The sequence below is a fragment of the Podarcis tiliguerta genome (assembly GCF_965153285.1).
Source record: "Podarcis tiliguerta genome assembly, chromosome: 2".
Lineage (NCBI taxonomy): Eukaryota > Metazoa > Chordata > Lepidosauria > Squamata > Lacertidae > Podarcis > Podarcis tiliguerta.
Window position 1 is genome coordinate 5632984 of NC_139535.1, and position 27007 is coordinate 5659990.

The 27007-nt window shown below is 48.8% G+C and overlaps 1 protein-coding gene, 2 long non-coding RNA genes and 1 pseudogene across 5 annotated transcripts in view; 2 read left to right on the forward strand and 2 right to left on the reverse strand.

Moving 5' to 3' along the window:
- Positions 1-1386: 1386 nt before the first annotated feature.
- LOC310671058 overlaps positions 1387-27007 on the reverse strand; it is a 29658-nt gene continuing 4037 nt past the window's right edge. The window contains exon 2 of the long non-coding RNA XR_014507725.1: positions 1387-1727. This is a non-coding gene — a long non-coding RNA (uncharacterized lncRNA). The remainder of the gene's footprint in view (positions 1728-27007) is intronic.
- Positions 1722-27007, forward strand: part of LOC310671009 — a 71225-nt gene continuing 45939 nt past the window's right edge. For both annotated transcript variants that reach the window (XR_014507663.1, XR_014507664.1), the window contains exon 1: positions 1722-3145. This is a non-coding gene — a long non-coding RNA (uncharacterized lncRNA). The remainder of the gene's footprint in view (positions 3146-27007) is intronic.
- LOC310670627 (class I histocompatibility antigen, F10 alpha chain-like) lies at positions 1906-26371 on the reverse strand (annotated as a pseudogene). Its single transcript, XR_014515464.1, has 9 exons — positions 26318-26371; positions 24396-24688; positions 19657-19932; positions 11206-11481; positions 7251-7538; positions 5818-5904; positions 4923-4961; positions 4242-4274; positions 1906-3708 (listed from the first exon to the last, which is right to left on the reverse strand). The product of XR_014515464.1 is annotated as a class I histocompatibility antigen, F10 alpha chain-like (transcript).
- Positions 14809-15179, forward strand: LOC310670988 (large ribosomal subunit protein eL29). The gene has a single exon (XM_083426886.1). The coding sequence runs from the start codon at positions 14858-14860 to the stop codon at positions 15056-15058; it is 201 nt and encodes a 66-aa protein (XP_083283012.1). The 5' UTR covers positions 14809-14857; the 3' UTR covers positions 15059-15179.

Sequence of the window (27007 nt, forward strand, 5' to 3'; positions counted from 1 at the left end):
AGTGGCATGCTGTGAAATTTTTCATAGGGGAAGGGCTAGGGCTGTATATAGTGTTAGGGGCCCCAAGGGTAATCTAATACAACTGCCTGCAAGGCAGAAATCTCCACTCAAGCATCCCTAAAGGTAAAGGGACCCCTGACCGTTAGGTCCAGTCGTGGCCGACTCTGGGGTTGCGGCGCTCATCTCGCTTTATTGGCCGAGGGAGCCGGCGTACAGCTTCCAGGTCATGTGGCCAGCATGACTAAGCCGCTTCTGGCGAACCTAGGGCTTGCCGATCGAAAGGTCGGCGGTTCGAATCCCCTCGGCGGGGTGCGCTCCCGTTGTTCGGTCCCAGCGCCTGCCAACCTAGCAGTTCGAAAGCACTCTTGGGTGCAAGTAGATAAATAGGGACCGCTTACTAGCGGGAAGGTAAACGGCGTTTCCGTGTGCAGTTCTGGCTTGCCAGAGCAGCTTCGTCACGCTGGCCACGTGACCCGGAGGTGTCTTCGGACAGCGCTGGCCCCTGGCCTCTTTGAGTGAGATGGGCGCACAACCCTAGAGTCTGTCAAGACTGGCCCGTACGGGCAGGGGTACCTTTACCTTTACCTAAACCCAAAATATCTGTATTTTCAAGAAGCAGCCATTCTTTTAACCAGCAAAAAGCTGCTGATTCATAGTAAAGTTTAAGGTCTGGCAGGGCAAATCCCCCTCTTTCCTTTGTATCAGTTAATCTTTTAAATTTTATTCTTGGCTTCTTGCCCTGCCAGACAAATCTAGAAATGTCTTTCTGCCACTTCTTGAAGCAATCCATTTTATCAATAATTTGCAATGTTTGGAACAGATAGGCAATACATTCATTTTTATCGCAGCAATACGGCCTAGCAGTGAAAGCTTCAAATTTGACCAAGTTTCCAAATCTTTTTTCACCTCCATCCAACATTTTTCATAGTTGTCTTTAAATAAATTCCCATTCTTAGCTGTCATATTAATCCCCAAATATTTCACTTTCTTAACCACTGTTAGACCTGTCTCATTCTGAAACCTCTCTCTCTCAGTTCCTGTTAATTTTTTTTCTAAAACCTTTGTTTTTAACTTGTTCAATTTAAATCCTGCCACTTGACCAAATTCTTCAATCAGTTCTAAAACTCTTTTAGTACTAGATTCTGGTTCCTGCAAAGTCAAGACTAAGTCATCTGCAAATGCTCTTAATTTATATTGTTTAGCTCTGACCTGTATCCCTTTAACCAATTGGTCCCTTCTGATCATGTTCAGAAGGACCTCCAGGACCGATATAAAAAGCAATGGGGAGATTGGGCAACCTTGTCGTGTTCCTTTTTCTACCCCAACTGTTTTAAAGTGATTTTAGGTGGTTTTAAATTAGCTTATTTTCATTTTAAATCTTTTGAATGGTATTGCTTTAACATTTTGATGTTTGCTGCCCTGAGCTCCTTTGGGAGGAAGAGTGGGATAAAAATTTAAAATAGTATTTTGGGGATCTTCTTTTCATCTCAGTGGGAGAAGTTCCTCCTTGGATTGTGGACTTTGGGGGCAATCCTGCCTTGCTCTTCTCCCACCACACTCTGCCCCAGATCAGAGATCTACACGTTTCTTTTATTATATTCCCAACCCTCCTTTCTTCCGTCCTGGAACCAAAGGCAGCATCCAGGTGGTTCCCCACTCAGGCCCTGAGCAGACTTCACACCCTCTTTGCTTCAGAAACACGGCGGCCTCATGTAACTTAAGCCCACCTCTGCAAAATCAGAGATTATGTCCCCATCTTGCTTTGGAGTTGTTCTTCAGCCACTTTGCAATGGAAGAACAATTATTGGCACCTCTTTGCCAGAGGCTACGAACTTTGAATATTCTCAGGAACTTCAAGATCTCTGGAACTCCTGTGATAAGAAGGAAAGAACCACTAAAGAAGAAGGGGGGGTACTCTTATTTATTTCAGTCGAACGAATACTGCAAAAAGAATAATAATAATAATAATTACATCCAGTGTTTTCAAAGCAAGGTGCAGCAAATCCATTGAGGCCTAAGAGAGTTATTGCATTCTTATTTCTAGAAAAGTGTCTCCTTAAGGAATGCCAGCCTATGAGAAAGGAAGGAAAATGGTGGGAATTGCAGATGGGCAGAGCATGTTCCTCAAGGGCCACAGGTGGAAAAGCAAGAATGGGCGAGATAAAAATTAGGCAAACTGAAGGCAACAAAACCAGTTTACTTTGAAAAATCCATGTGGTCTGACTCTCAATGGGTCACCCTTCCTAGAAGGCTGTGAGGACCAGGCTAGAAGTCTCATGAACTGCAGCCAAAAAATGGGGCTCCTTATTTCAGATCAAATTGTGGCCATGCAGCTCCTGACCTGCCTCTTCTACTTGCTGCCTTCCTCCATGGCTGTCAGCAGGATCAGTCCCTCTCATCTCCCGTAGGAGAGTCACTATACCCCATCCCCTCAGCCTCTCTACCTCTTTCTCAGTTCCCTGCTTCTCCATTTCCCCCTTCAGCTGCTTCTTCCTCCCCCTCCAGCCTGTTTCTCAACTCACTGCCCCAGGGCATCATGGGAGGCCCAGGGTGGAGCCCCAGAGAACAGCAGCTGGTTGTCCTGGACGTGGAGCTCCATGAACCAGGCTGCAGAACTGGAGCCTTGAAGGTATCGGGACAGAAAGAGGGTCTGGAGGAAACTGCCTCAGCAGCTGCCATTGCCACGGGGAGGGGCTGAATGCCCCCTGGAGCTCCTCATTCCCTGCTCTGCCTGAGGATGTTTGAAGAGAGGCCTCAACTCCAGCAGAGGTCACCTCTGGACCACTCTGGATCTAGTCAGACAGGACAGTGAGGTTCTGGGGATGTAGAAGGTGACCCAAGAGGGCTGGTGGTGGACGTCCCTCCCATCTGGGCTCTTGGTCAACACAGACAAAACCCCTCCATATCCAGATGTTGTAACTGGAGATGATGCCCTCCTTGGCTTCTACGGGATCAATGGCCAACGTCTGTCCTTCATCTTCTGAGGCAAACTTGCAAGCTTCCAGATTAGAATAGGATCCAATTCTGACAGCCTCTCTAGTCTTCAGCCACTCAGTTCCTTCTCTTTTAGCTTCAACTCCTGAGCATCTAAGTATCCCTGCCAACCATCCCTCCCTGCCAGTTTCTTCACTTCCTCACACAGAAGGTGGGTAGAAAACGCCCAGCCAGAGCAGTTAGGCTGCTTTTATACATTCCATATCCGTTTAGCCAGAGGCTGGGCGGCCCAAGAAGCAGGTCGGCAGTAACAATTTAGCCTATTTCACGCATAACACACCTAAAGCAGTTCTCAAATGTTAATTTTCCTTCAATTTGGATGGCAAGCGAGGGACACAAGATTGGAGAAGGGATTGTAGATGGAAACACAGCAACAAAGAACCAAGAGAAACCATCAAAATCACTGCAAGTCATGCTCAATCTCCCCCACCCTTTTAAAAGCTTTTAGTTGTGGATATATGGCACATTTCTGATTAATACAAGCACATTTCTGAAAATCAGTTGCAAAGCAAAATTGGCCAAAATCCATCAGAAAAACATGTTTATCCTCAAATTCAAGTTACAGATGGAGTCAGAATGGATGGGTGAGAGCCAGGATTAAGAAACATCATAAACAGCACTGAAGGACAGGAGGGGCTCTGAGCCTCTGCAATTCACAGCAAAACTTGGGCAGGCTCCTTCTGGTCTCATCTCACACACCAGGCTGGTATGAAACTGCAGAAATAAAGAACAGGAGTGTTTCAAATTTAAGCCAACATCATGGTGTGGGGGCATCAGCATTACAGAGCTAGTGGGAACCCAAAGGTCATCTAGTCCAGCCTCCCAAGGAAAGCCACCATCCCTCATCATGTCAAATCAGACATGAGATATGCCAGGAGCATCACCAAAATGGGCCTGCAGAGGGCAGCTCAAGCAAGTAAGCCAAGCTGCACACTCTGGGGGAATACCAGAAGGACACAAAGCAGTCCTACCAGAAGGAAAAAATCTCTTCCAGAACCCAAAATGTGACTCCCTCTTATTGAGATCCTGGGGAGAACCCATTTGTCAGATGGAGGGGATCCTCTGTGGAGCTGAGATGGACACACAGAATGAGTCACAAGAGCGATTTTCAGCTCAATGGACACTCCAGATTATGTCACTCTTGGAAACTCCAAGGTGGGTAACAGAAGCTTTTCCCCATTTAAGGATGTTCCCCACAGAGTCTTCTGCAAGACCCCCCCTTTGCCCCCACCTGCACACCCACTTACCCTTGGTGGAGCTGTCAGGCCCCTGGTCGCTTGCTGCAAAAGGGAGGAAACACAGGAATCAGGATCCTGCAGAGGGAGATCCCATCCCCCCAGCCCTTCTCCTCCCTCCTTCCGACCCCATCCCAGATCAGTCTCAATCTGGGGAGGGGCCTAAGAAGAGTTCAGGGACAGGTAGCCCAGAGGCAAGGGGGCTCAAGGACAGCACTGGAGGGAGAAGCAGGTGCTGGAGGGCAAAGAGAGATGGGCACAGCCTGGCATGGAGGCAGCGGGGGACTAGAGCGGGGGTGGGGGCAATTTGGGCAGGAAGGCAGAAGGGGTGGAGGAGAGCAGTGGTGGGTTCCTGACATCCACAGATTTGAGCCAACCAACCAAATCTTTAGCTTCAGGGTTCCAGTAAATTAAACCCCCAGAGATCCCTCTCTCCCCGCACCCTCGGCTCTTCCTCCTGCTCCTTCTTGGAGCCCCTCCCTCAGCCGACAGTCTCTCTGCAGCCTTTTCCTGGCCCTGAGGGACCCCTTGCTGTCCACAGACAGGCTGAGCAGACAGGCTGAAGCTTTCCATCAGGGTCTTGGGCTTAAGGACTAGGCCACCACAAGGTTTGGTTTGGTCTGTTTGTAACGTGTTCCTGCTCCATATTGGGGGGGAAATATGTCAGACAGAGAGAGGGGAGGAGTCACTCACTTGAGGCTGCTTTGTAGGCTGATTTCTTGCTCTGTTTCCCTGTAGAGACAAAAGCAGAAGGTCAGAGCTGGAAGGGACCTCCAGAGGCCACACAATCCCATTTTGACAATTTGGCTCTCAGATGCTGAAACCTTCCCAGCAGATGCTCCTCTTGTCTCTTCCAAACACCTCCAAGGAAGGGGAGCCCAGAAGGTCAGCTTTTCAAGGAACTCATGTTACAATGAAGTAGAAAAAATTGAGGAAATTAAATAAAAAAAATCAACATGGGAACCATGGGCATCCAATCCCTTCACTCATTCCTTTTCAGATTATTATTTCACTCCCAGCAGACCCCTAAATTTGCCCAGAGGGGGGGGGGGGAGCAAGAGATAATGAACAGTGCAATTCTAGGCAAGTCTGCTCAGAGGAAAGTCCTATTCAGTTCAATACAGCGTCCTCCCAGATCAATATTTATTTATTCATTTATTGAAGATAGCAGGGTGGTTCACAACATAAAAATATAAAATGAGAGCACAAAATACATAATAAAGCAAAAACAAACCAGTAACTCCCCTCCCACAAACACATTTAAAAGGCCAAAGGCCTGGTTGGAGAGAAATGTTTTTGCCTGGCACCTAAAGATATGCAAGGAAGGCTCCCTGCTAAGTGTGTACATAATTGAAGGTTTAGGATTGATTAAAACATCAGGTGAGAAGTGAATTTTCTGAGCACAGAGTGAGTGCAAAGCAATGACCAACAGGACTTTGGATTCATGTTCAAAGGGTGTTTTATGGGGAGGGGTCTCTGTAGGGATGCCAGCGACAATTGCCAGGAAGGCTCCACCAGCAGATTCCCAGTCGGAGGCCGAGACAGAAGGACACGGGAGAGGCAGCAAAGACATCCAGGATTTACTTACTGCGGATGAAGAAGATGGTGATCCCAGAGACCAGCAGGATGGCAGCCATGACACCCAAAATGGCTCCCACAATGAGCCCCAGGTTGACTGAAAGGAGACAAGAGACATTTTTATTCAGACTGGCGGCAGCAGCTCCCCAAGGCCTCAAGCAGGAGATTGGAGTGGAGTGGAGGTGCTGAGCTATGAGCCCAGGAGGATTTTACGTGTGCAAAGCAGGCCCTCTTTCTCTCTCTCTCTCCTGACAGGCGAGGGTCCTCTCTCTAGTGACCCTGATACAAAGGAGATTTTTTCCACCAGAATCCAGCATTAGAGGTCTTCAAAATAATCAATTCATTTAAGGAAGACAGTTGACAGGCACACCTGTTTCATCACAGACTCCAGACTTAAAAGCAGATCTCCTCCTGCTCAGGCGCTTCAGCCTTCTCTGTCCTGACCCTGAGAGGAAGGGATTCCCTCCCCTCTGAGACCCCCCAGAGCCCAGCATTACAGGCCTTCAGGGAAGACACAAACCCTTAGGAAGAAGCATCTTGTGTAGGGTTGCCATACGTCCAGTTTTTCCTGGATGCACCCTCTTTTTCAGACATAAAATGTCTGTCCAGACAATTTTTTTAAATGAGGCAAAATGTCCAGGTTTTCTTGTTTGTGTATAATCTCTGAAGTCCGCAGCGCTGGTGAGTGAGCCCTGGTCCCCTCTACCCTCCCTGTGTGAGTCTTCGGCTCAAGGGCCGCTTCCATAATTCTCGCTTGCCTGCCTGTGAGGAGGAGAGTCTGGGGTGGGGGTGGGGATGTGCGTTCATGTGCTCCTGCTGGGGAAAAGGGAGTCTTGCTCTTAGACATTCTGCTTGGCTTCCTGCAAGCGCAGCTTTCCTGGTGGTGTGTGAGAGACAAGGGTTGTTATTAAAATTCCTGCTTCCTCTTCCCAGCGGTGTGCGGGTGTTTGGGCTGAGTGGAGATGAGTATCAGTTTTTCTAGCTGGGCCTGAGTGTGAGGAGGAGCAAGTGAGAATCTTTTTCACTGTGAAGTACAGTCAGTCCCGGGCTCCCCCTTTTAAGTTCTCTGCCCCTTTTTCAGTCACAGAGAGTGTGAGTAAGTCAGCCATGTGGAAGAGGTCGTTTGATTTTGAAGAAATAACACATCTGCCCACATTCTGTGAAATCACAACTGCTTGGACTTAAGGCCAAAAGGTGACACCCAGTTTTTACCTACGACATCCAATTTGAGTTCAAGGCCTATGAGACACTTGCCAGAAATGGCTGCATCTCTGCTGAAATCTACAGATTCCGATTCAGCTGCTTCCCTCCAGAGACACAGACAGGATCCAACTGGGGTTCCCCATCTGAGCTGTGCTGCTGCTGAAGGGAGGAGTTGGGTGGAAACCCCCCTCCCAGAGCCCACCCCTTCCCCTCCTGTCTGTCTGTCTGTCTGTCTCTCACCAGGCTCCTTCTCCCAGGCCACGTCCAGAGGCTTCTCCAGGCTGTCATGCTCCACGCGGCACCGGAAGCGCTCCCTCTCCTCGGGGTCGATCTGGACACTGAGGAAGAGATAGTAGGTCCCGTCCGAGTTGGGGGCGACCAATCCTCGGAGGGTGCCCTCCTGCCAGACCTCCCCGTCCTTCACCCAGTTGGCCTCAATCTCCTTGGGGTAGAAGCCGTGGACTTGGCAAACGAGGGTCTCCAGGCCGTCATAGTCTGCCTTCCTGGTCACCTTCACCACCGGAGCCTCTGCAAAAAGGGCCGCATTGGGGTTAACAGAGAGACATCCACAACGGGAGCCTGGAGGAATCCTGTATTTTTTAAGAGCAGAGGAGCAGGGACCCAAGGGGCAACCTAGTCAGAATCTCCTCACATCTGCAGAAATTAAAAAGAACTGAGTATAAATGGGATTCCTCAACCTGCCTTGGCATCTTCCCCAGTCAGTGTCTATGGTAGAACAGTTTGTAGATGTTTTATCCTTTGCTTGCCAAAGCAGACTCCTTTGGGATGGAGGGCTGGGTACAAATTAATTTATCATCTTAAAAAGCTCTAACACAACTTGTGGTCCCAAGACAGTCCCAGGGAGCTGCCTCTAGGCTGAGGGGGCAAATTTCACCCGGTCCCCAATGGCGGGATTCATTCAGATCCTTCCAAGTTGCAAGTCATGAACTGAGGGCAGCTGAGGCTGATCCTGGTTCCTCTCTTGAGGGGGAAGAAATGCTGGACTCGCTGCTCTCTGTTCTCCGGGACTTTTCAGCCCAATAGTTAGTGAGCAAAGCCAACAGCCCTGGGAAAGACAGAGCTCCTTTCTAGTTCTCCCGCCTGCCCTGAAAGGGTCCCTTGAGGTTGGAAAGGGCCCATCTCCCTTCTCCACGGCAGCCTCCCCTGGAGTGGAAAGGGCAGACCAGGAGGCCCAGTAAGCCAGCAACTTACGCACATTTAACTTGCGCACATTCAGCTTTACGCACTTGCCAAAAATATTCTAAAAACCAAAAAGAGGCGGCAGGCGTCTGGGGAAGAAGGACTTTGGCAACCCAATCGCCCTTGAATCCAATGTGTTTTGACTATACACAATTTTGGCTTGAGGCACAATTTGCAGAATGTAACCCTTGTTCAAAAACTGGCTCCCTGGGTAGCTGTTGTCTGAAGGGGCTGTTCCAGGATCCCACCCGCTTTGCACTGCCTGGACTGGTTAACTTGGGTCTAGGAGGGGATGTGACTCTGCTGGGGGGAGCAGGAAGGAAGGAAGGTCAAGCCCTTTCCCCACAAAAACCCAAAACAAGACCTCCCCTCCCCACCCCACCTGACCTCAGCAGAACCTCCGTCCCAAAGAGGATGACTCCCAGCCTCCTTTGCACGTTGTCACCCTTGAAAAATCTTCATTGTGGCTTTTGAGGTGAAATCCTCAACTTCAAGAAATATGCTCAGTGTCTCTAGGGTGAATTATCACCAGGCCCCATAGATGAATTTGCTCAGATCTCTCTAAGCACGGCTAATACATATATGTCAGTCCTCAGAAAGCGAGGGTGCTAGAATTATTTCATTTTTAATTAATGTTGATATCAGCAAAGCTAATAAAGAGAGACAGGAAGAAAGCCAGTCAAAACACTTGATCATGTGACTATGCCAGATTCCTGAAGGCAGAAGAGTGGACTGTACCATTTCAAGGCACGGAGTTGGGAAAGAGGACACTTCTGAATGTTCCCCATGGGAAAAAGTAGAATTCCTCACAAATGAAAAATGTAAGAAAGTAGAAGAGGGAATTCCCATACTCTCTCACTATGTGCAGGTTTTCTGCTTCTAGGCCACGAGTGGCTAACCCACAGACTTAGTGAGGGGGCTGCATCCATATTTCATGGGCTCCCCACACATTTTCTATTTTTGAAAAGGTTAATTAATTTAGTTTCAAAGACTTTCCCCATAAGTATGTAGGGGGAGGCGGGGCACATTGATGCAAGGGGCTCATTGATACACCACTAAAACGTGTCTATACATGTGTGAGTATGACAGTTGTGACCGCGCAGCCCGCCAGTTCGCCATTGGCGTTTGACGAGAGGAGGTGTGTTTTTAGCGCAGCCAACTAAAAAATTACGTGAAATGTAAAAGTGTTCCAATGCTGTTTTTCGTCGTTTAGTTAAGATTTAATAATACCTAAGGTAAATAATCAGTAATCAGGATTACATGTGATTTTTAAGTAAGTTCAGTGGTTTTATGAATTGTTAGTTTTATGTAAATGTCCGTTGGGGCACTTTGATACACTAAGACACGGGGCACATTGATACGTACAGTGGTGCCCCGCAAGACGAATGCCTCGCAAGACGGAAAACCTGCTAGACGAAAGGGTATTCCGTTTTGGAGGTGCTTCGCAGGACGAATTTCTCTATGGGCTTGCTTCGCAAGACGAAAATGTCTTGCGATTCCTGGGGGGTTTTTTTCCGCTCCCCACCCCCTTTTTCTAATGCACTAAGCTGCTAATAGCCTTTTAGCAGCTAATCCGCTAATCCCTTAAGCCTTTAATAGCCGCTAATAGCCGCTAAACCGCTAATAGCGCTAATCCGCTAATGGGCTTGCTTCGCAAGACGAAAAAACCGCTAGACGAAGAGACTCACAGAACGGATTCTTTTCATCTTGCGAGGCACCACTGTATAAAAGTGCCCCGCTAGTGTACAATAGTGCCCCAATATACAAGCTTGCATGAAATCTCTAAACTGATTTCCAACTCATTAAATTTGAAAAGAAAAAAACTGTTGTTGACTGTGTGGCCAAAGTCATTTCTAAATATAATATGACCGATTATCAAATGTCATTTCTCAGGAAATATCCAGCATCTTGTATGTTTGTCTTCCCCATTGTAGAAGATAAGGCAAGCACTGAGTTCAAGGATGCTGTTTTGCAGTTGCCAAAACCAAATTTCTCAAAAGGCACATCTTGACCATCATCTCTATACTTTTTCTTTTGACTTCCGTGGATATTATGTGTAATAGAAGCTAAACGTTAAGGAAATATCTTATTTTTTATAAGCATTTTGTTTAAATTACTATTTTTGGACTACATAATGTGAGTTCTTATACTTTTCCAAAGTTTTTCCTTTAATGGATATCTGTTTGAGGAAAGATTAGTATAAGTTTTGAAGTTTTGTTACGAAAACCTGCCATGAAGTCTATGATATGTGTGAAACACTTTGATACGTCATTTAGATTTGTAAGTAAAAAATTATAGGGCTGATTATGAGCTCTCACAATAAAAATTGTTCTTTTTCATTAAATTTTTGTAAATAATTACCATTCTCATACAATTTGCGCTTTGTATCAAAGTGCCCCGTAGGTGGAGCAGAATGAAACAAAACCCATTTTTTACTCAAGTCATTATATTCTCATTATCTTCTAACTTTAATGGTTCTTTTGATTGCTATTATACTATTGATTAGTTATGCCATGCATAAAGCATTTTTTTAAATTATTTGACTCATTTTGGTACATAAAATATGAGAGTGGATTTTTCTGCACCAATCTGCCCCACTTTCCCCTACCCAAGTGTAAAGGCAAAAGATTTTTCTGTATCCCGCCTCAAATCTGTCCATTTCAATTTTATTTTTTTACTAAATTTAAAACGCATTTTGCTTTCCTGGCCCCTTCCCTGCTGTTTCTTTCTGCCCCCTCCCCCCATTTGTCTTTTGCCATCCCTTATTCTAGCCAAAGGGGCATGGGGGGGCTGTTTTTAAGCATCTCCCCCCCCCAATCATACTCTGAAGTGACCCCTTTTCTCCTCCCAGAGGCCCAAACTTATTTCTGCCTCCCCCACCCAGAAAAGTGTTTGCTGTTTGGTCCCGAAAGGAAGACTGTTAAGGGGGGAGGGGAGCTTGAAGGGAAACTGCCCCACTGAGCCCCCCTCCCCTCCCCTCTGCGCCCCCCCTCACCTGTCCTCAGCAGAGTCTCCTTCCCATAGTCCAGGTATCTCTGCAGCCACTCAATGCACTCCTCCTCCAGGTAGGCTTTCCAGTACTGGTTCAGGGCCATGTCAGGATCCAACTTCCTCTTGGTCACTTGGGCCTCCATCTCGGCTGCCGTCCAGGTGAGGGTCTCCTTGTCAAAGGCGATGAAGTCTCTCCCATCATAGCTGTACTGCCAATACCCTCCTTTGCGCCCATCTGAACTCAGCTCACAGCCGTACATCCACTGAAAGGTGTGGATCCCTGGAAGGACCAGAAGAGGCCCAGGAGGTCAAGGGAGGGTCAGAGCAGCCCCTCCCCCATCAGCAAAAGAGCCCAGGAAAAAGGACTTATTTCCCTCAGACTCAGGGAAGAGGCAGCAGTCAGAGGGGAGAAAAATCAACCAGCATTGTATCTTTCTGAAGGCTCATCCGCGTAACACGTTCACTGAGGGAAACACTACAATCCTGAGCCTGTAAAGCCCCCCTTTAATTCCCCCCCATTGCCTCACTCTCCCCCCCCCCCATTCCTAGTGGATTCTCCCAACTCCCTGGAGGCGGGGGAGGGGTGGGGAGCATCCCTTACAGGTCGGAGGTCACAGTCTGTCCGTCTTCCCCCCCAGCTCTGCTCCTCTGGATCTTGCCCCTTTTGGAGAGACGCCTCAGCTGCCCCCCCATAGAAAGAGGAAAGGGGCAACATGGAAGAGGGACACCCACACATTGGGGGCCCTTTCAAGAGAAGAGGTCTCCTCTTCCCCTCCATCTCTCTCCCCCCAGCTTCTCCATACCAAGGACCTTTTCCATAAAAGGAGGAAAGTCATGGAAGGGCCTTTGGAAAAAGAAGTTTCCTCATGGCCTGGGAGGGAAAGGGAAGCCGCAAGGGGGGTTTGCCCCACTTCAAAATGGCCCCCTTCTCAGCAGAAGCCAGGCTGCCCTTGTCAAAGATGGCGGGTCTCTGCACCCTCCTGCCCACCCCAGGGGGCTACCACCAAATCTTCAAAACAACAGCAACATTTAAAAAGTTAACCCCCATTATCCCCCCCAAATTTCATTTTAGTTGTGTTGTCTTCTGAATGAATCATTTTGTAGTCCCATAATCCTTAAATGGAACAGATCATTTTGATTCTCCCATTAGATGTTACACATATTTGTCTTTGCATATTTACTTGAAGGTAAGTCACACTGAGTGGGGTTGGACTTACTACCAAGTAAACATGCAGAGGATCGGGTAGTTACAATCGTGAAATAAAATAAAATGAAATCTGTTGGTGATCCTGCCTGCCCATTTCTGAACTCTCTTCTTGAGGGACTCTTTCCTGGCAGTCCGTTCCATGGGGTAAGGCAGGTTTTTAAGAGCAACTACCAGATGTGGGGGGGCCCGTTCTCTATCAGCCCCCCAGCAGGTGGAGTGAGCAGTCCAGACAACCTGATGGATTCTGAAAGGCTCCCAGGAGAAAGGGGGGCTGACAGCCAGCATCCCTGTGGGAACCCCCATCTCCCTATGGAATATGGAATAGGGACACCATTCTTCCTTCCTGTCGCCTCCAGCACTGCAGACCCCGGCCGCCCCCCACCCCCATTTCACCAGGGCAGTGGGGAGGATGAGGAGGCAGAGGGAAGAAGTTTCATGGGGGGGGGGGGACTCATAGCTGTGCTTATTCTGGGGTCATGATTGCAGCAGATTGGGGGGGGGGCGTATTGGCACCTCAATAATGCAGCTACAATAAACTTGCTGCCTGGGACAGGTATTAAGGCACATGAGCACAGAGTCATCAAAGTTTCAGGGAAAAATGCCCCCCCCCCCCAATTTCAAAATTGGCAGTGCCACGGCTGGATTTCCAACTGGATTCCCAGCTCTTTGCTCTCTTCCAGGATCCCTCCCTATTATTACTTTGCCACAAAGCCAATGCCAGCGGTGCCAGGGAGAGAGCCAAGCGTCAACTGGCATCCTTGTTTTGTGCCACAAATAACAGGCATGGGGGGGGGGGGGAGACACCTGTGCCTGCCACTGCAGAGTCTTCTTCCGTAGAACTTTCCATTATTGTGTCCCCCCTGCCCTGCAATACTTTTGTACACTGGTGCCTTGGTTCCCAAACACCTAAAATGCAGGGAGGCCTCACTTCGGACAACCGTAAGTCTGAGCATGGGCTGAATGTAAACTCCTCGCTCTGGATTAACCTGCAGTCTTCGGATCAAGTAATTCGCTTATTTAGCTTATGTGGGTAGCAATTTAAGATTTTAAGGTGGTTTTCTCACCACTGCTGTATCGCAATCACCATCTTTTCCCCCGTGTTAAATCTTTTTTGCAGTTTCTAAATGAAAGGCTGTGATATACAGTGGTACTTTGGTTCTCAAACGGCTTGGTTCCCAAACGCCAAAAACCCAGAAGTAAGTGTTCCAGTTTTTAAATGTTTTTCGGAAGCCGAACATCCGATGCAGCTGTCGGCTATTGTTTGCGGGCACCTGCACCAATCAGAAGCTGCGTCTTGGTTTTCGAACATTTCAGAAGTCAAACGGACTTCTGGAATGGATTAAGTTCGAGAACCAAGGTACAACTGTATTTGGCGCTTTTGTTTTTGCTACAGTGGTACCTCTGGTTGCGGACACGATCCGTTCCGGGGTGCCGTTCGCACCCCGAAATGTCAGTAACCAGAGTGGCGCTTCTGCGCATGTGTAAATACTTCTGGGTTTGCCGTGTTCTTAACCTGAAAAAAACGCAACATAAAGCGTTCGCAAGAAGAGGCATGACTGTATTTATTTTGCGTTTTTGCGGCTTTTTTGGTTAATTTGTTTTCGTTACTGTGTGGAACCCAGTTCAGCTACTGATACGATTTATTGACTGTGTGACTGCGGAAATGGATAAAAGCCCCCCATCCAAACAATGACTATCATCAGTGCAGGTAAGGAAAAAATAATAATTTTAATTTTTATCATCTACAATACTGTCTTATTTATTTTATAGTACATTGATTATAGCTTTCATTTTATGGACTAATGGTCTCGTTAGATAGTAAAATTTGTGTTAAATCGCTGTTTTAAGGGTTGCTTTTAAAAGTCTGGAACGGATTAATCCGTTTTGCATTACTTTCTATGGAAAGCGCACCTTGGTTTTGGAACGCTTTGGTTTTGGAAAGGACTTCCAGAACGAATTAAGTTTGAGAACCAAGGTACCACTGTATAATATTAAGCAAGTGATGCATTTGAGGGATTTGAACCCAGGTTCAAGGACAACTGAAAGGGAACTGTGCTCATGGAGTGGAATATAAAGATATAAATGATGGAACAAACAGATGTTTGTAAATGTGTGCCTAAACACACTTTGGCTATATACTAAATTCTTAGCTCCTGGTGAAAATAATTAAGTGCTGATGTTAAGCCAACTTGTTGCTTTTCCAAAGGCCATGCCTCTTCCCTTTGATGCTCAGCACCATCAGGGCAGTCTATGCTGTGAAGAGCTGGGAGCGTTCCTGGGGAGAGGACAGAGCTGGAGGACAGACCTTGCTTGGCTGCTCTTTGCCCCCCAGAGCTGAGTGCCCCTTCCCTGCCCCATCTCCCTCTGCTCCTGCAAGGGCCCCATCCAGAAGCGCTGGAGAGCTCTTCCGGTTTTGGTCTGAACTGTGGAGGAGCTTCAGGTTTAAGCCATGGCCAAGTCCAAGAACCACACCACACACAACCAGTCTCGCAAGTGGCACAGAAATGGCATTAAGAAACCCAGATCAAATAGATACGAATCTCTGAAGGGGGTTGATCCCAAGTTCCTGCGGAACATGCGTTTTGCAAAGAAACACAACAAGAAAGGGCTGAAGAAAATGCGGGCCAACAACGCTAAGAATGCCAAGTAACCAGCTTGCCGCCAGATGGCAAAAGGGACTGACTTGCTTGGCAACTGACTAGCAGTTGTTTTCATCTTTTCACTCAAGGCGTTTTGTATAAATAAAATTGAGTGTAATGTGAAAAAAAAAACTGAAAAAAAACCTAAAACACAGCAGCGCAGGAGAGAAGAGGAGAGACCAGGTGTCTGTGTCCTGTGCCTCCCAGGCCAGAGAACCTGGAAGTGAGGCCTCAAGGGGTCTCCTGGGGGCACAGGGGAAAGAAGGGGGCACAGCATGTCTGCCAGTATCTCAGCCAAAGGCAGCCTGGGGAGCCGGACATTCAGACAGAGCAGTTTCTTCACGGCTCACTTTTCAGAGATGGCACTTGGACTGGATGCATAATCAAAGATCTGGGGTGGTATCTAATGCAACCCCTACTCAGAGTAGACCCACTGAAGTGATTTGGCATTTCTAATTTTAGTGCACTGATTTCAATGGGTCTACTCTAAATATAACAGTATTGGATGCAACCCTGTGTGTACTAAAAATGTCAAACACCTGCCCTAGCTCTCACTTTCAATAAATACTGAATTTTTGGTACCTGCTAAAAAAAATCCTGTTTAGACAAGCCTACCCAGATGCCTAGAAAGTTGAGGTAATTCTAATCTGTTTTAGTAGTTTAACTTCCTGTGTTTTAAAGTATGGTTGTGAGTTTTTCTTAATTTTACTGGGGGGGGGGGTTACAATCAATACGTGTATGTATTTTAATAAATAAATAGTATTTATTGATGTTTTATGTACATTCTATGGATTTTTTCCCTGATTTTTATTATAACTTTCCAGGTTGTATACTATCTTGATACAGTTTTGTGGGAAATATATATTGTAAATATTTTAATAAAACCTTCAGTCGACTGATAATAAAAGAACAGCTGGTTTACATTAGCTAGTTGATGTCCACCTAATAAATCCTTCATCAAAGAGGGCATGATCCTTATACCTCCACTGTCCCATTTTACAGATCCACAACATGTTAATGCTTGTGGCTTTTAAATGTGCTCTTCAATTTCAGTATCTGAAGGATTGATCTGGTGTTTTCACTTGGCAGGTGGCATCACACAGGACTCGATGAGACCCCTGTCAGGGCCCACGGGTGCTGAGGACCCCAGCCCTGTCTCCTCTAGGCCAGCCAGCAGGGTCAGCAGACAGCCATTTTGATTTCCCACAACAAAACCATGGAGAGAAGCTACGTCAGGCACCCCAAGGCAGGATGGGAAATGGCAATGGTTGCTCCTGGCCATGCACAGAGTTCTGCTACTCTTATTAGAGGTTACCGCCCACACACTTCTGCCGCGCTTTTCTGCTTGTGTGGTGGCACCTCAGTAAAACCACTTCTGACTGTTTGTAGCAGAGTTTTCCCCGGAGGCAGAGGACAAGAACAGGAGTCATACTCAAACTCACAGTCAAGAGCTTCTTTATTGCTTGACTGGTCGCACAAGCATGTCTGTTACTATTAGATACAAGCAGCTATTGACATTCCTTCTTTCTCTCTCCAGCAGGGGATAATCTCAGTCCAGTAATTAACAATCCTGTCACAGCAAAACTCACAGTATCAGCAGCACACATTGTCTTACTTCCAACCTTGTTGTCAGTGTGCGTGCTGACTGTGTGTGTGTGTGTGTGCCCGCTTTCCTCGTGTGGAAATTGCAGCCTGCAACTTCCTCCCTTTATTTGCACCTCCAGCTGACGCCAATCAAGCCTAGAGTGCCACTCTTACACGCTAAAGAAAATTCTGGAACCCTCTTGAAAGCTTCCAGGAACCTTTATCTGTTTCTTAAAGAATGTTTTCCTAACAGCTCTTTGTGCTTCTGGGTAGCCTGAGGGAGCTCAGCAATGGAGGAGAGGCTGTCCCAGAGGACACCAGGCTGCTCTCTCTTTAATTCAGGCTTCCACTTTCATCTCAGGAGCCTTTGGCTCACAGCTGAATCGAGTTGGGGCATATAAAGCCTTGGATGACGGCTTTCTGTGTCACAGTGGGGAATCTCTTTGGCTTCAGGCCCAGATCCTGGATTGTCCCCATGGGCCAAAAGGGGCAGGAGGCTGAGGCTGACATCATAGCATAGCCCACCCGTCAATCTCACCCACCTTCCAAAAGCCCTTGAGGGGGTTTCCAAGCACCCAGCAGGGGCACAGCCTCTTGGGAACTGCAGCACAAGGGGCACTGCCTGCCTTGCACTCAGCACTTGGGGAAGCTGGCAAACTGCTTCTTTCTCATCTCCAGGGGAAGCCCTTCATTTTAGCCACATTCTGACGCAAATCCCCTCCTGAATCCTGAACATTAAGTCCTGCCAAACTGAGCAGGATTTTACTTCTGCTCATGGGGCAAATCCTACCCCCTGGCAGGCCAAGACTGGCCCATCCCCCTTCTGTGCGGACATTATCGCTTGCCCCTTGGGTCCCTGCATCATTGAATAGTGGCTTCAGCTGCATGGAGACTAGACATGTCTGTTCCAGGAAACAGAAATCTTTGGGTCCACTCCCTCTGTCCCTGCCCTCCATTCATATTAATGGTAAGAGCTGCTCAACGGCGGAAAGGGCTCCCTTGGGAAGTGATGGAATCTCCTTCCTTGGAGGTTTTCAAGCAGAGCCTGAGTGGTCAACTGTCATGGATGCTTTAGCTGAGATTCCTGCACTGCAGGGGGTTGGACTAGATGAGCCCTGGGTTCCCTTCCGACTCTACGATCCTATGATTCTTTGAACTATTGTAGAATTCTATTTTATTTATGCTGAAAATTATGCAGAGAAAAAACTGGGAGTATCTTAAAGCATCAATCGTAAACGTCATTCTTAGGAAGTAAGCTCTTCCAGACACCTTAGGACTGAACTGCTTGAACTGGCCTTAGGGTTAGTTAAGCCATTACAGGACGTAAGAACAGCTTGGCTGCAGGATCAGAGGCCCATGGAATCTGATTTTTGGTGCCTGCTAAAAAGAATTATGTTTAGGCAAGCCTAACCAAACACACAGATGTCAATGTTTAAATCTTTTTTCCTCTTAATCTTCATTTCCAAAAATGTTTTAATTGTTTTTGTCTATTGTTTTAAACTGTATTTACCAATAATTTTAGTATTTCTTGCAAATATTGATGCAAATATTTTAATGCAATGAAGCGGTATATTATTAGACAAAATAAAATCTTATTAGACAAAAATAAATACAATGAAGAAGGTTCTGTCAAATGTTGATAAACTCCTAGTTCCAATATGAGACTCTCTAAAAATTATAAGGAGCAGGAGGATAACATGTTTGTCTGTTTAATTGATTTGGAGAAGAAAACAGGGTAGGATTTCTCCAGATAATCATTGTCATGTATTGTTACACCACTAGATAAAAACACTTCTCTGAAAAGAACTTTTCTATTCATAGCAAGAGAAAGCTTTAGATGAGAATTGGGTCTTTAAAATGTTGAGTGTCTGATGTAGAGCTAAATTAAGGATTATCCTCAAAGCTCATGCAATGCCAACTCCTCCAAAACTGCATTTCAGCGAACAAACAGGACTCTTGAAGCACCCTCTCTGGGCGTTACACGTGTGTAGGGGGCAAGTGCTGTGAAAAGTGTTGTGGTGCTGTTAGGGGTAAAGTCCTGAGGCAGGGAGCCTGCTTAGGAAGTGGAGAAGCCTGGAAGGTAAAGGTGCAAAATCGTAGAGAGATCTCCCTCCAGACCCAGCAGAGGCTCCCACTTCTGAAGTTCTGCTCCAAAATTGCAATTAAGAGGGGGGAGTCACTCAACTTTGGGGCTAAACACAAATGCCTCCCCCCACCCTTCCAGCATGCTGGCTCCTTTCACACAACTAACATCTTAAAATAATTTTGACATTTCAGAAGAAAGTTTAAAAAACAAAAATGTGTGCCAAGAGGCTTTTGCCGGATGTCTACCAGCTTTTACGGAGTTTAGTGATTCCTGTCATAACAGTTCCAAGGCTGGATGAGGGGGGGGGGAGGAGTGTGGCAGAATGCTGGAGGTGTGGGAGCCTGGGGGGCTCTGGTCCACCCCCCCTTCATGTATTTGCCACTCTGACCCCCCAAAACTCAGTCCATTCATGTTCCTTAAAAAGGCTTCTCTTTCAACACTGTGCCAGGGAGTGGGAGGGGCTTGGTGATGGTCAGAAGGGTCAGCCAATCAGCACCTCTGTCTGGGCAGCTGGCTTCTCCTTAAGCAGGACCCGAACTCAAGGCTTGCTTGTCTCAGCCTCAGGATCCCCACCCTTCTCTTCCCCTCCCAGAGAGATTTCCACCTCAGAAGGCCTAAGCCAAGCCTAGCATGGAAGGAAGGGCAGGCAATGGAGACATTTCCTTGGTAGGATGTGCAGGTCCAGAGAGGGTCATACTGGGGGGGGGGGGGGTCTGTGCTCTCCAAGTCTCATTCTCTGTCCCCCCCACCCCACACCTTCCCAGCCCCCATTAAGACCTTCCTTAAGGGAAGGGGAGATGCCTCTGCCCTGGTGGAGCCCCCCACCCTCCATTTCCTTCCCCCCCCCAGCCCCCTCCCTGCAATTCTGGCCCTTGGAGGAAACGTTTTTTTTTTGGGGGGGGGAGGTGTGACTCTGTTCGTCTCTTGCCTTCCACTCACCTCCGCTCTGGTTGTAGCGATTTCTAGCAATTTCCAGGTTCCCCCTGAACACCAGCTCATTGCCCTGAGCGACCTGAGTCTGCTCGTGCCAGTACTGAGGATCGTCCTTTTCCACCTTCCTTATCCAGGGGATGTGAGGCAGATACTCCTTGGTGTCACTGTCGTACTGAACAAATTGCTGGTCATCCACGTACCCAACAATGATGAACTGGGGCAGCCCCTGGCCAGGCTCAGACACGGCTGTTTCAAAGTAGCGCAGGGAGTGAGAAGTGGAGCCTGGAAAGGAAGAGAAAAGGGGGCAGAGAGTTAGGGGTCCTGCAGATGAAGGCAGTGGCCTAATCCTGCTGTATCACAGGCAGCAGCCCCAAATTAGGAGATCCAATGTTCAGCAGGGTTTGGGAGAGTTTGTAGACCTGCCTTTAAACACAGGGGAGGCAGAGCAGAGGGAGCCTAAGAATCATAGTTGAAAAGGGGAGAGGATATAAATACCGTATTTTTCGCTCTATAGGACGCACTTTTTCCCTTCCAAAAATTAACGGGAAATGTGTGTGCGTCCTATAGAGCGAATGCAGGCTGCGCCGCTAAGCCGAAAGACAGAACAGGGAGACGGAGCGCTGCGGAGGGCTCCATCTTGCTGTTCTAGCTTGAGGACGGCTGCGCGCAAAGCCAGCGTTCCAAAGGCTTCAGGGATCTTTGAGGCTGGGGGTGGGGGGTGGCTTCCCCCCACTGCCCGCTCCACACGCTCGGGTGAATGCACCTTCAACGCGCCTTGTTTTAGAGGGGGAGAACAAGGGGAAAAAATATTTTTCCCCTGTTCTCCCCCTCCTATGGTCCGGTGCGTCCTATGGTCCGGTGCGTCCAATAGAGCGAAAAATACGGTACAAGTAACAACAACAATAGCCCATGGAACATAGGGCAAGAAAAAGCTCTGTGAGGCAGCACTAAATCCCTGCATGTCTCTGCTGAGGCTCCGTGTGAGGGAGAGAGAGGCCAGCCCCTCCCCTTTTGCCAAGGAGGCAGGAATTGCCCCCCACTTGCAAGCGCCAGGCTGATCAGAGCTCCCACAACATGGTCTGAAGGCTCAGGATGAAGGCACTGAATGGAAGCTAAGCAGGCTCAGGTCTGGGAAGTGGATGGAGGGGAGACCAGACGAAGCAAAATCCATATATTGGGAGAAGAGCAAGCTGCCTCCTCCTGGGTCAGAACACTGGTCCAGGTAGCTCAGAGTTGTCTGCCCTGACTGGGATGGCTCATATCTGCAGAAACGGGGCTAGTGAAGCCACTCCCTTGGAGCTGCCCCACCATCTGACCTTCTGGAGCCATGTACTGAACAGGTCTGACCTGGGTCTTGCTTCCTGGGCTCTGGGAGGCTTTGGAAAGATCTCCTGGGAACTCAGGAGAGCCCCACAAGATCCTGAGAGAACCTGCCAGAGTCTCTTATGCAAGGCAGAGAGCTTCAAAGCTCTTTTGGTACTGGGAAATCTTGCACAAAAAGAGCTCTCTGCCTTCTGCATATATACCGGTAATTGGTGTGATTCCAGCATACAGTTGAAATCCTTCAAGGTAAATGCATTCCAGTTGCTGGTTTCCTGCACTTTCCACCAGTTTTCCAGGGAGATGTAAAGTTAATTGGCCTGTAATTTCTGCGATCCTTCCTGGATCCCCTTTTGATAATCGGTGTTTCAATGGTTCGATGTTGCAATCTTTCAATGGTCTGAGCTGCCACCCACAGAGCGGGTTCCCCACTTGAGAAAGAAGGCCCCACAGGGATAGCAGGGGCAGGAGGGCAAATGCAATTTTGGGGTCAGGTCTCAACATGTGACCCCACATCCCCTTTCCCCCCACTTGCCCCTTCACGAGATCGAACACAGGAAGGGGGACAGAGCTCTGGCCACCAGGGGGCCTAATGAGTCTCCACAGCAGATCCCCATCAGAAGCGTTTAACTTTTGTTGACGTCCATCAGCAGATTTTGCTGTTTCTGCTCACTCCCCACACTCCTTCACCCTCTTCCCAAGTCACAGTGAATGTGTACTAAGGGGGCTGTGTGCCTCCTTTGCGCATGAGGAAAGAGCCAAGGCTCCATGGCCCCGTAATCTTCTCTAGGGTACAGGATGAGCCCCACAGAGAGGGCCCCCCAAGACAGCTGCAGCCCCTTAATTCCCACCCTGGGCTCCTCTGGACTCTGTCAGTACCAAGAAAGGCCTCACAGATTTGGGTGTAAAGATGAGGCCTTCCTTCCAACACCTGTCCCATTCTCTGCCTAGAGATTATCCGAGACCCACAGAAACAGCTCACAAAGACTTGGGGAGGGAGGGAGCTGATCACAGGCTTTCAGCATCATACCTGGGGCTTCTGCCCCCATCTGAACACCCCCCTCTGACAGAAAAGCTGAGTCGAGTTCAGCAACAGATGGGGCATTTCTGTGGGGAAAGGTATAGGGGCACAGTGCTAAAAGGGGCAGAGGAGGCTATTCCTGTTTTGCCTCAGGTAGCAGAAATGGGACGTATAATTATTATTATTATTTATTGAATTTATATACCGCCCTATCTTCTTCTACTAAAGCACACCAAAACTGGATGCTGATTAAGACATTAAAGAAAATACCGCCCTAGACCCGGAGGTCTCAGGGCAGCTCACAGAACAAAATCAAAATATAAAACCACAAAATATTCAATAATAAAAAGCCAACTGTTGTTGTTTAGTCGTGTCCGACTCTTCGTGACCCCATGGACCAGAGCACACCAGGCACTCCTGTCTTCCACTGCCTCCCGCAAAAAAGCCAAATACCCCCCCCCCAAAAAAAACCCTCACACTTTTAAAAGGATGTCAATCAAATCAACCAAAGGCCTGGTTAAAAGGGATTGTTTTTGCCTGACTTAGTCAACAGGTGTATAATGAATGTGCCAGGCGAACTTCCCTGGGGAGAGCCTTCCACAGACAGAGAGCCACTGCAGAGAAGGCCCTGTTCTCACATTGCTGTCAACCTCCGGACCTCTAGAGGAGGAGGCACACGAAGGAGGGCCTCATAAGATGATCTCAGGGTCATATAGAAAGCGGTGGTCCTTGAGGACCCTGTGAAAATTGTGTTGAATGCACTTTGGACAACTTCACCCTCAAGGAGGAAGAAGCCCACTTTAATTTGGCCAGTGGCTCATCTCAAAACAACTAGGAAACTAAAATAAAAATCACAGACAGAACTCTGAGGGCCCAACCCCCCTGCGATGCTGGCATCTCAACTGCAGCATCCATGGCAGATGGCCAAACAACCTCTGCTAACAAATCTCCAAGGAAGGAGAATCTACCACCTGCTGAAGGAGATCCACTGTGGAAAAGAAAGTTCAAGGAAGCGTAAACCTGCAAGATGAGTTTGCTTGAATTACATACGCCGTGATGGTGTGTCAACTCTACTGGTGTGTCAGCTCTGCTACCTCCCTCCTGCTACCTCCCTCCAGCTCGGTTTCCTTTCAGGCAAGATCAAATGGGACCCACTCCTAAGACCCTCCCCTCCCAGGGCAGGGGCTCCCCCCAGTTCAAACCGCAAGAGCTCAGAGCAAGGCTGCCTCTGGTTGTGGCATCTGGCTAAACAACACAGGCAGTTCTGCTCAGTGGTTGGGAGAGCCACAAAATGAGTCACACGTGAGACCCCAATGTGAGGAGGAATCTAAAGGAACCAGTGGTCTCCACCACCCTTTGCCCAGCCCTGGAGCACAGTGAGGGGGCAGCCCCCCATATCGAGAGGAATAACAGGTCTTACTCTTTAGTTCTTAAAGCTTTTAAGTGACTTTGAGAATTTGTATGCACAAGCAACTTTAAAACTAAAGATAGTATTATATTCATACCATTTTCCATTAGAGAACCACAGAAACGATTTACAATAAAGATTCAAGTAGGTAGCCATGTTGGTCTGACGCAGTCGGAATAAAAAAATTGTCCACTAGCACTTTAGAGACCAACCAAGTTTGTTCTGGGTATAAGCTTTCATGTGCATGCACACTTCTTCAGATACACAGCGTACAAAACGTAGTGAAAGGGGCTGTACAGAAATGGCACAGAGGAGCCCCCTGCATAATTTACAAAATCTACATTTCTGACAGGCAACAGGAAGGGGTTTTTTTTTTGGGGGGGGGAGTTACAATCGTAAAGCAGAAGAACCTGATTATGAATGTGCCTGTGAAAGGGAACTCCTGAACAAAACAACATTGCGAATTGCGGGTGGGGACCCCTTATTCAGACGTTTTCCCCCGCAATGAAGTCAGCTCTACACGCGTCCAGCTCCCACCTCCAGGCAGGTCTCCTGAGTTTTGAGCTGAGTTTTCAGAGCGGCTGAGGGTTAGAAGAGGGAAAGTAAAAAATAGAAGAGGGAAGACTCTCTATCTGTTATCTCTCTCACACACTCACAAACCAGAGTCAACACGAAGCTGCGGGGGAGGGGGGCAGGCGAGTCACTTTCCCCCCCATTAATCTTCCCAACACCTTCAAGCTTTGTATCCTTTTTTGCTTGAGCCCCGAGCCCAGGAGTGAAGCGGCCCCTGCCCCGGGCGGCATACAAAACAAGCCCCAAGTCTGGGAAACAGATGTCTGGGAAGGGATCCGGCTCCGCTTCGGAGAAGAAACTCCCCGATCGCCCTTTCAGTGCCCACGAAATGCAATTCACAAAGAGCCGTGTCCCCCCTCCACCCCCCAAAAAAGGGCTTAGTGGAAAATATTTTCTCCCCCCGCCCCAGAGCAGAGTCCTTACCTGCGCAGTCCAAGAGCAGCAGCAGCGGGGCAGCCGCCCACAGGATCAGGGGGGGCCAGCGGAGAAGGAGGACCCCCATCTCCCCCCAAAACGAAGCTCCCTTTCCCTCCTCTTACTCCAGCGACGTCCTTCTCCCTCCGCCTCCGAGACCCGCTCTCTGCCCCGCCCGCGGAACCAGCGGCAGCGGTAGCCGCGATTGGCCGAGGGGGAAATATTCCACCAATCGGAAATCTGCGCGCAGATTGCGGCACCGGTCGCGAGGCAGAACTCGAGGCGCAAGTTTGGGAGCGAGGCTGGAGAGGGAAAGAGAAAGTGACTGAAGCTCCTCGCTGGGCATCGCCGCCTCCCTCCCTCCCCCCTCCCTCCCCCCGGCAGCTCTTCCTGTCCTGCCCTGCAGGGAGGGCGGAGGGGGGGTGTCCAGGGGAGGACCCCATGTTCAGTCCCCGCATCTCCAAGGGGGGTCTGGGAATGTCTCCCTATCTGGAACTGGGGAGAGGGGCTGTGAGATCCTGAGCGAGGTGGACTCGTGGGCTGAGTCAGTGCAGAACAGCCTCCTGGGTCTTATTTTTAAGAAGCCCTTGCATGGCTTCAACGATGGCTCCCTTCTTCCTCCGCTGTCAGAGGCAGTAAATGCATTAGCATCCCACTCGCTGGGTGTCCCTCCCCCCTCCTCCTTCTATGCTTCCTTACTGGGACATCTGGGTGGCCACTGGGAGACCACCATGCTGGACTCAATGGGCCCCTTTGGGGTGATCCAGCAGCCCGGCTCTTCTCCTGTGACCCTCTATCTAGTGGCAGGGGGTTCCGGCGGTTAATTGTGTGCCTTGTAAAGAAATGCTCAGTGCTGCAACTAGGGCTGAACCTCAGGGTTGAAGTCAAAACACACACACAGAGAGAGAGAGCCCCCTTTGCACAGTCAGCAAGACCCAGCGGCTGCCAAGCCTCTTCTGGAAGGCCCTGAGCCAAGGCTGGGTGCTTGGCCCAGAGAGTGCTTGGCCCACATCCCACTTCCAGGAGCCTGAACGTTTGAAACCTGAGCTAAGCATGGGACACACACAGAAGCTGCTGCCTTTTCCAAGAAATCAGGAAAGTGACAAGCAGTGGCCGCTCCTTGCCCAGGTACACCCTAAAGACACCGCCGTCTCTTCCGTCCCTCCTTCTAAGGAAACCCAACTCTCTGTGTAAATGCCTGGATCCCCTGGAATCTTGCCCCTCTCGGAGACTGGGTGCTGTGTGACAGTATATTCAAAGCATATATGATGAAAACAGCCCCCATAATCATTTGCAGAAAGGTGGAGACTGGGGGGCAGTTGGAGTCAGTCTAGAGTCAGTGATGGGCTGGATGAAGGTCAAGAAACTGAACCTCCCTCCCCAAACGAGGCGCAAATGCTGCTCAGGGAGATGCCCTTCGCCCCATCCTAAACATCGAGAAACGTGACAGATAGTTCACATTTTGTTCTGTTGCTGCACAATATCTCTTGGATGGCTTTAAAAGAGACTGAGACAAGTTCATGGAGGAGGAGGAGAGGGCTATGGATGCCCCCCAGCCATGATGGCTCCGCTCTTGCTCCCCATTTGGAGGCAGCCATGCTTCTGGATCCCCGTTTCTGGAAGTCCCAGGAGGAGGGCAGAGTGTGGCTCTGGCGCTCAGCGCCTGTTTTGGGGCTCCCCAGAAGAGGAGGCATCATCCAGTCGGCCATTGTGAGGACGGGAGGCTGGACTCGAGGGGCCTTTGGCCGGATCCAGCCAGGCTCTTCTTCTTGTTTCCCTGTCAAAGCGACTCTCTCAGAGTCCGTCTCTTCCTGGTCATTATTCACAGCCACAATTCAGGGTTTCAAGATAAGCTCCTGTGAAGAAGGAGGCTGGCTGTTTTGAGGGAGCTTCTCCTGGACCCACTTTTGGGACTCAATGGGCTCAGTCACCTCAGGGACGTCTTCAGCTTCACTTTTCACCTGCTCCATCTAGTTTTTCCTGGACAGGGATAGTCTGCCCACAAGGATCCATATTCTGCTCACCTCCTGACAGGATTATTGTAACGTGGTGTTTCCCCCCAATACAGTAGGGATGCTTCAGCTGCAACAAGATAAACCTGACAGGATTTTCACTGCCGCAGCTCATTTAGGGCCAAATCTCACCAGGGCCAAAAGACCCTCTGCCTGTTTGTCTGGTTCTGAGTTCAATTCAAAGTGCTAGTCTTGTTTTAGAAAGTCCTCGGTGGCTTGAGGCTCCTTCTCCTCCCCTGCTCTCCTCTGTGGAGACTTTTCTCCCTCTCCTTTCCCTTCTTCCTGGAGGTGGAGTGGGCGACAACAACTAACAACCAGGAGAAAAATATTTTCTTCTTCACAGACTTTCTAAAGTCAGGACTTTAGACATTGCCTGTAGCTCTGTTTTCCTGCTGGATAGCTTTGTTATGTGGCTTTAAACCACCCTTGAATCAAGTTAGGGAGATGGTGCCATGAAGATGAACAAATAACGAAAGCAGCTGCTTGAGGCAGCCCTTCCAGGAAGGAGGAGGCAGCCATTTCCCCTCCCTTTCTGCTTCACTGCCAGCCCTCCACAAAATGGCTTCCGTCCCCGACAAGCAGGCCGGGTGGGGCTGCCTCAGCCTCCCC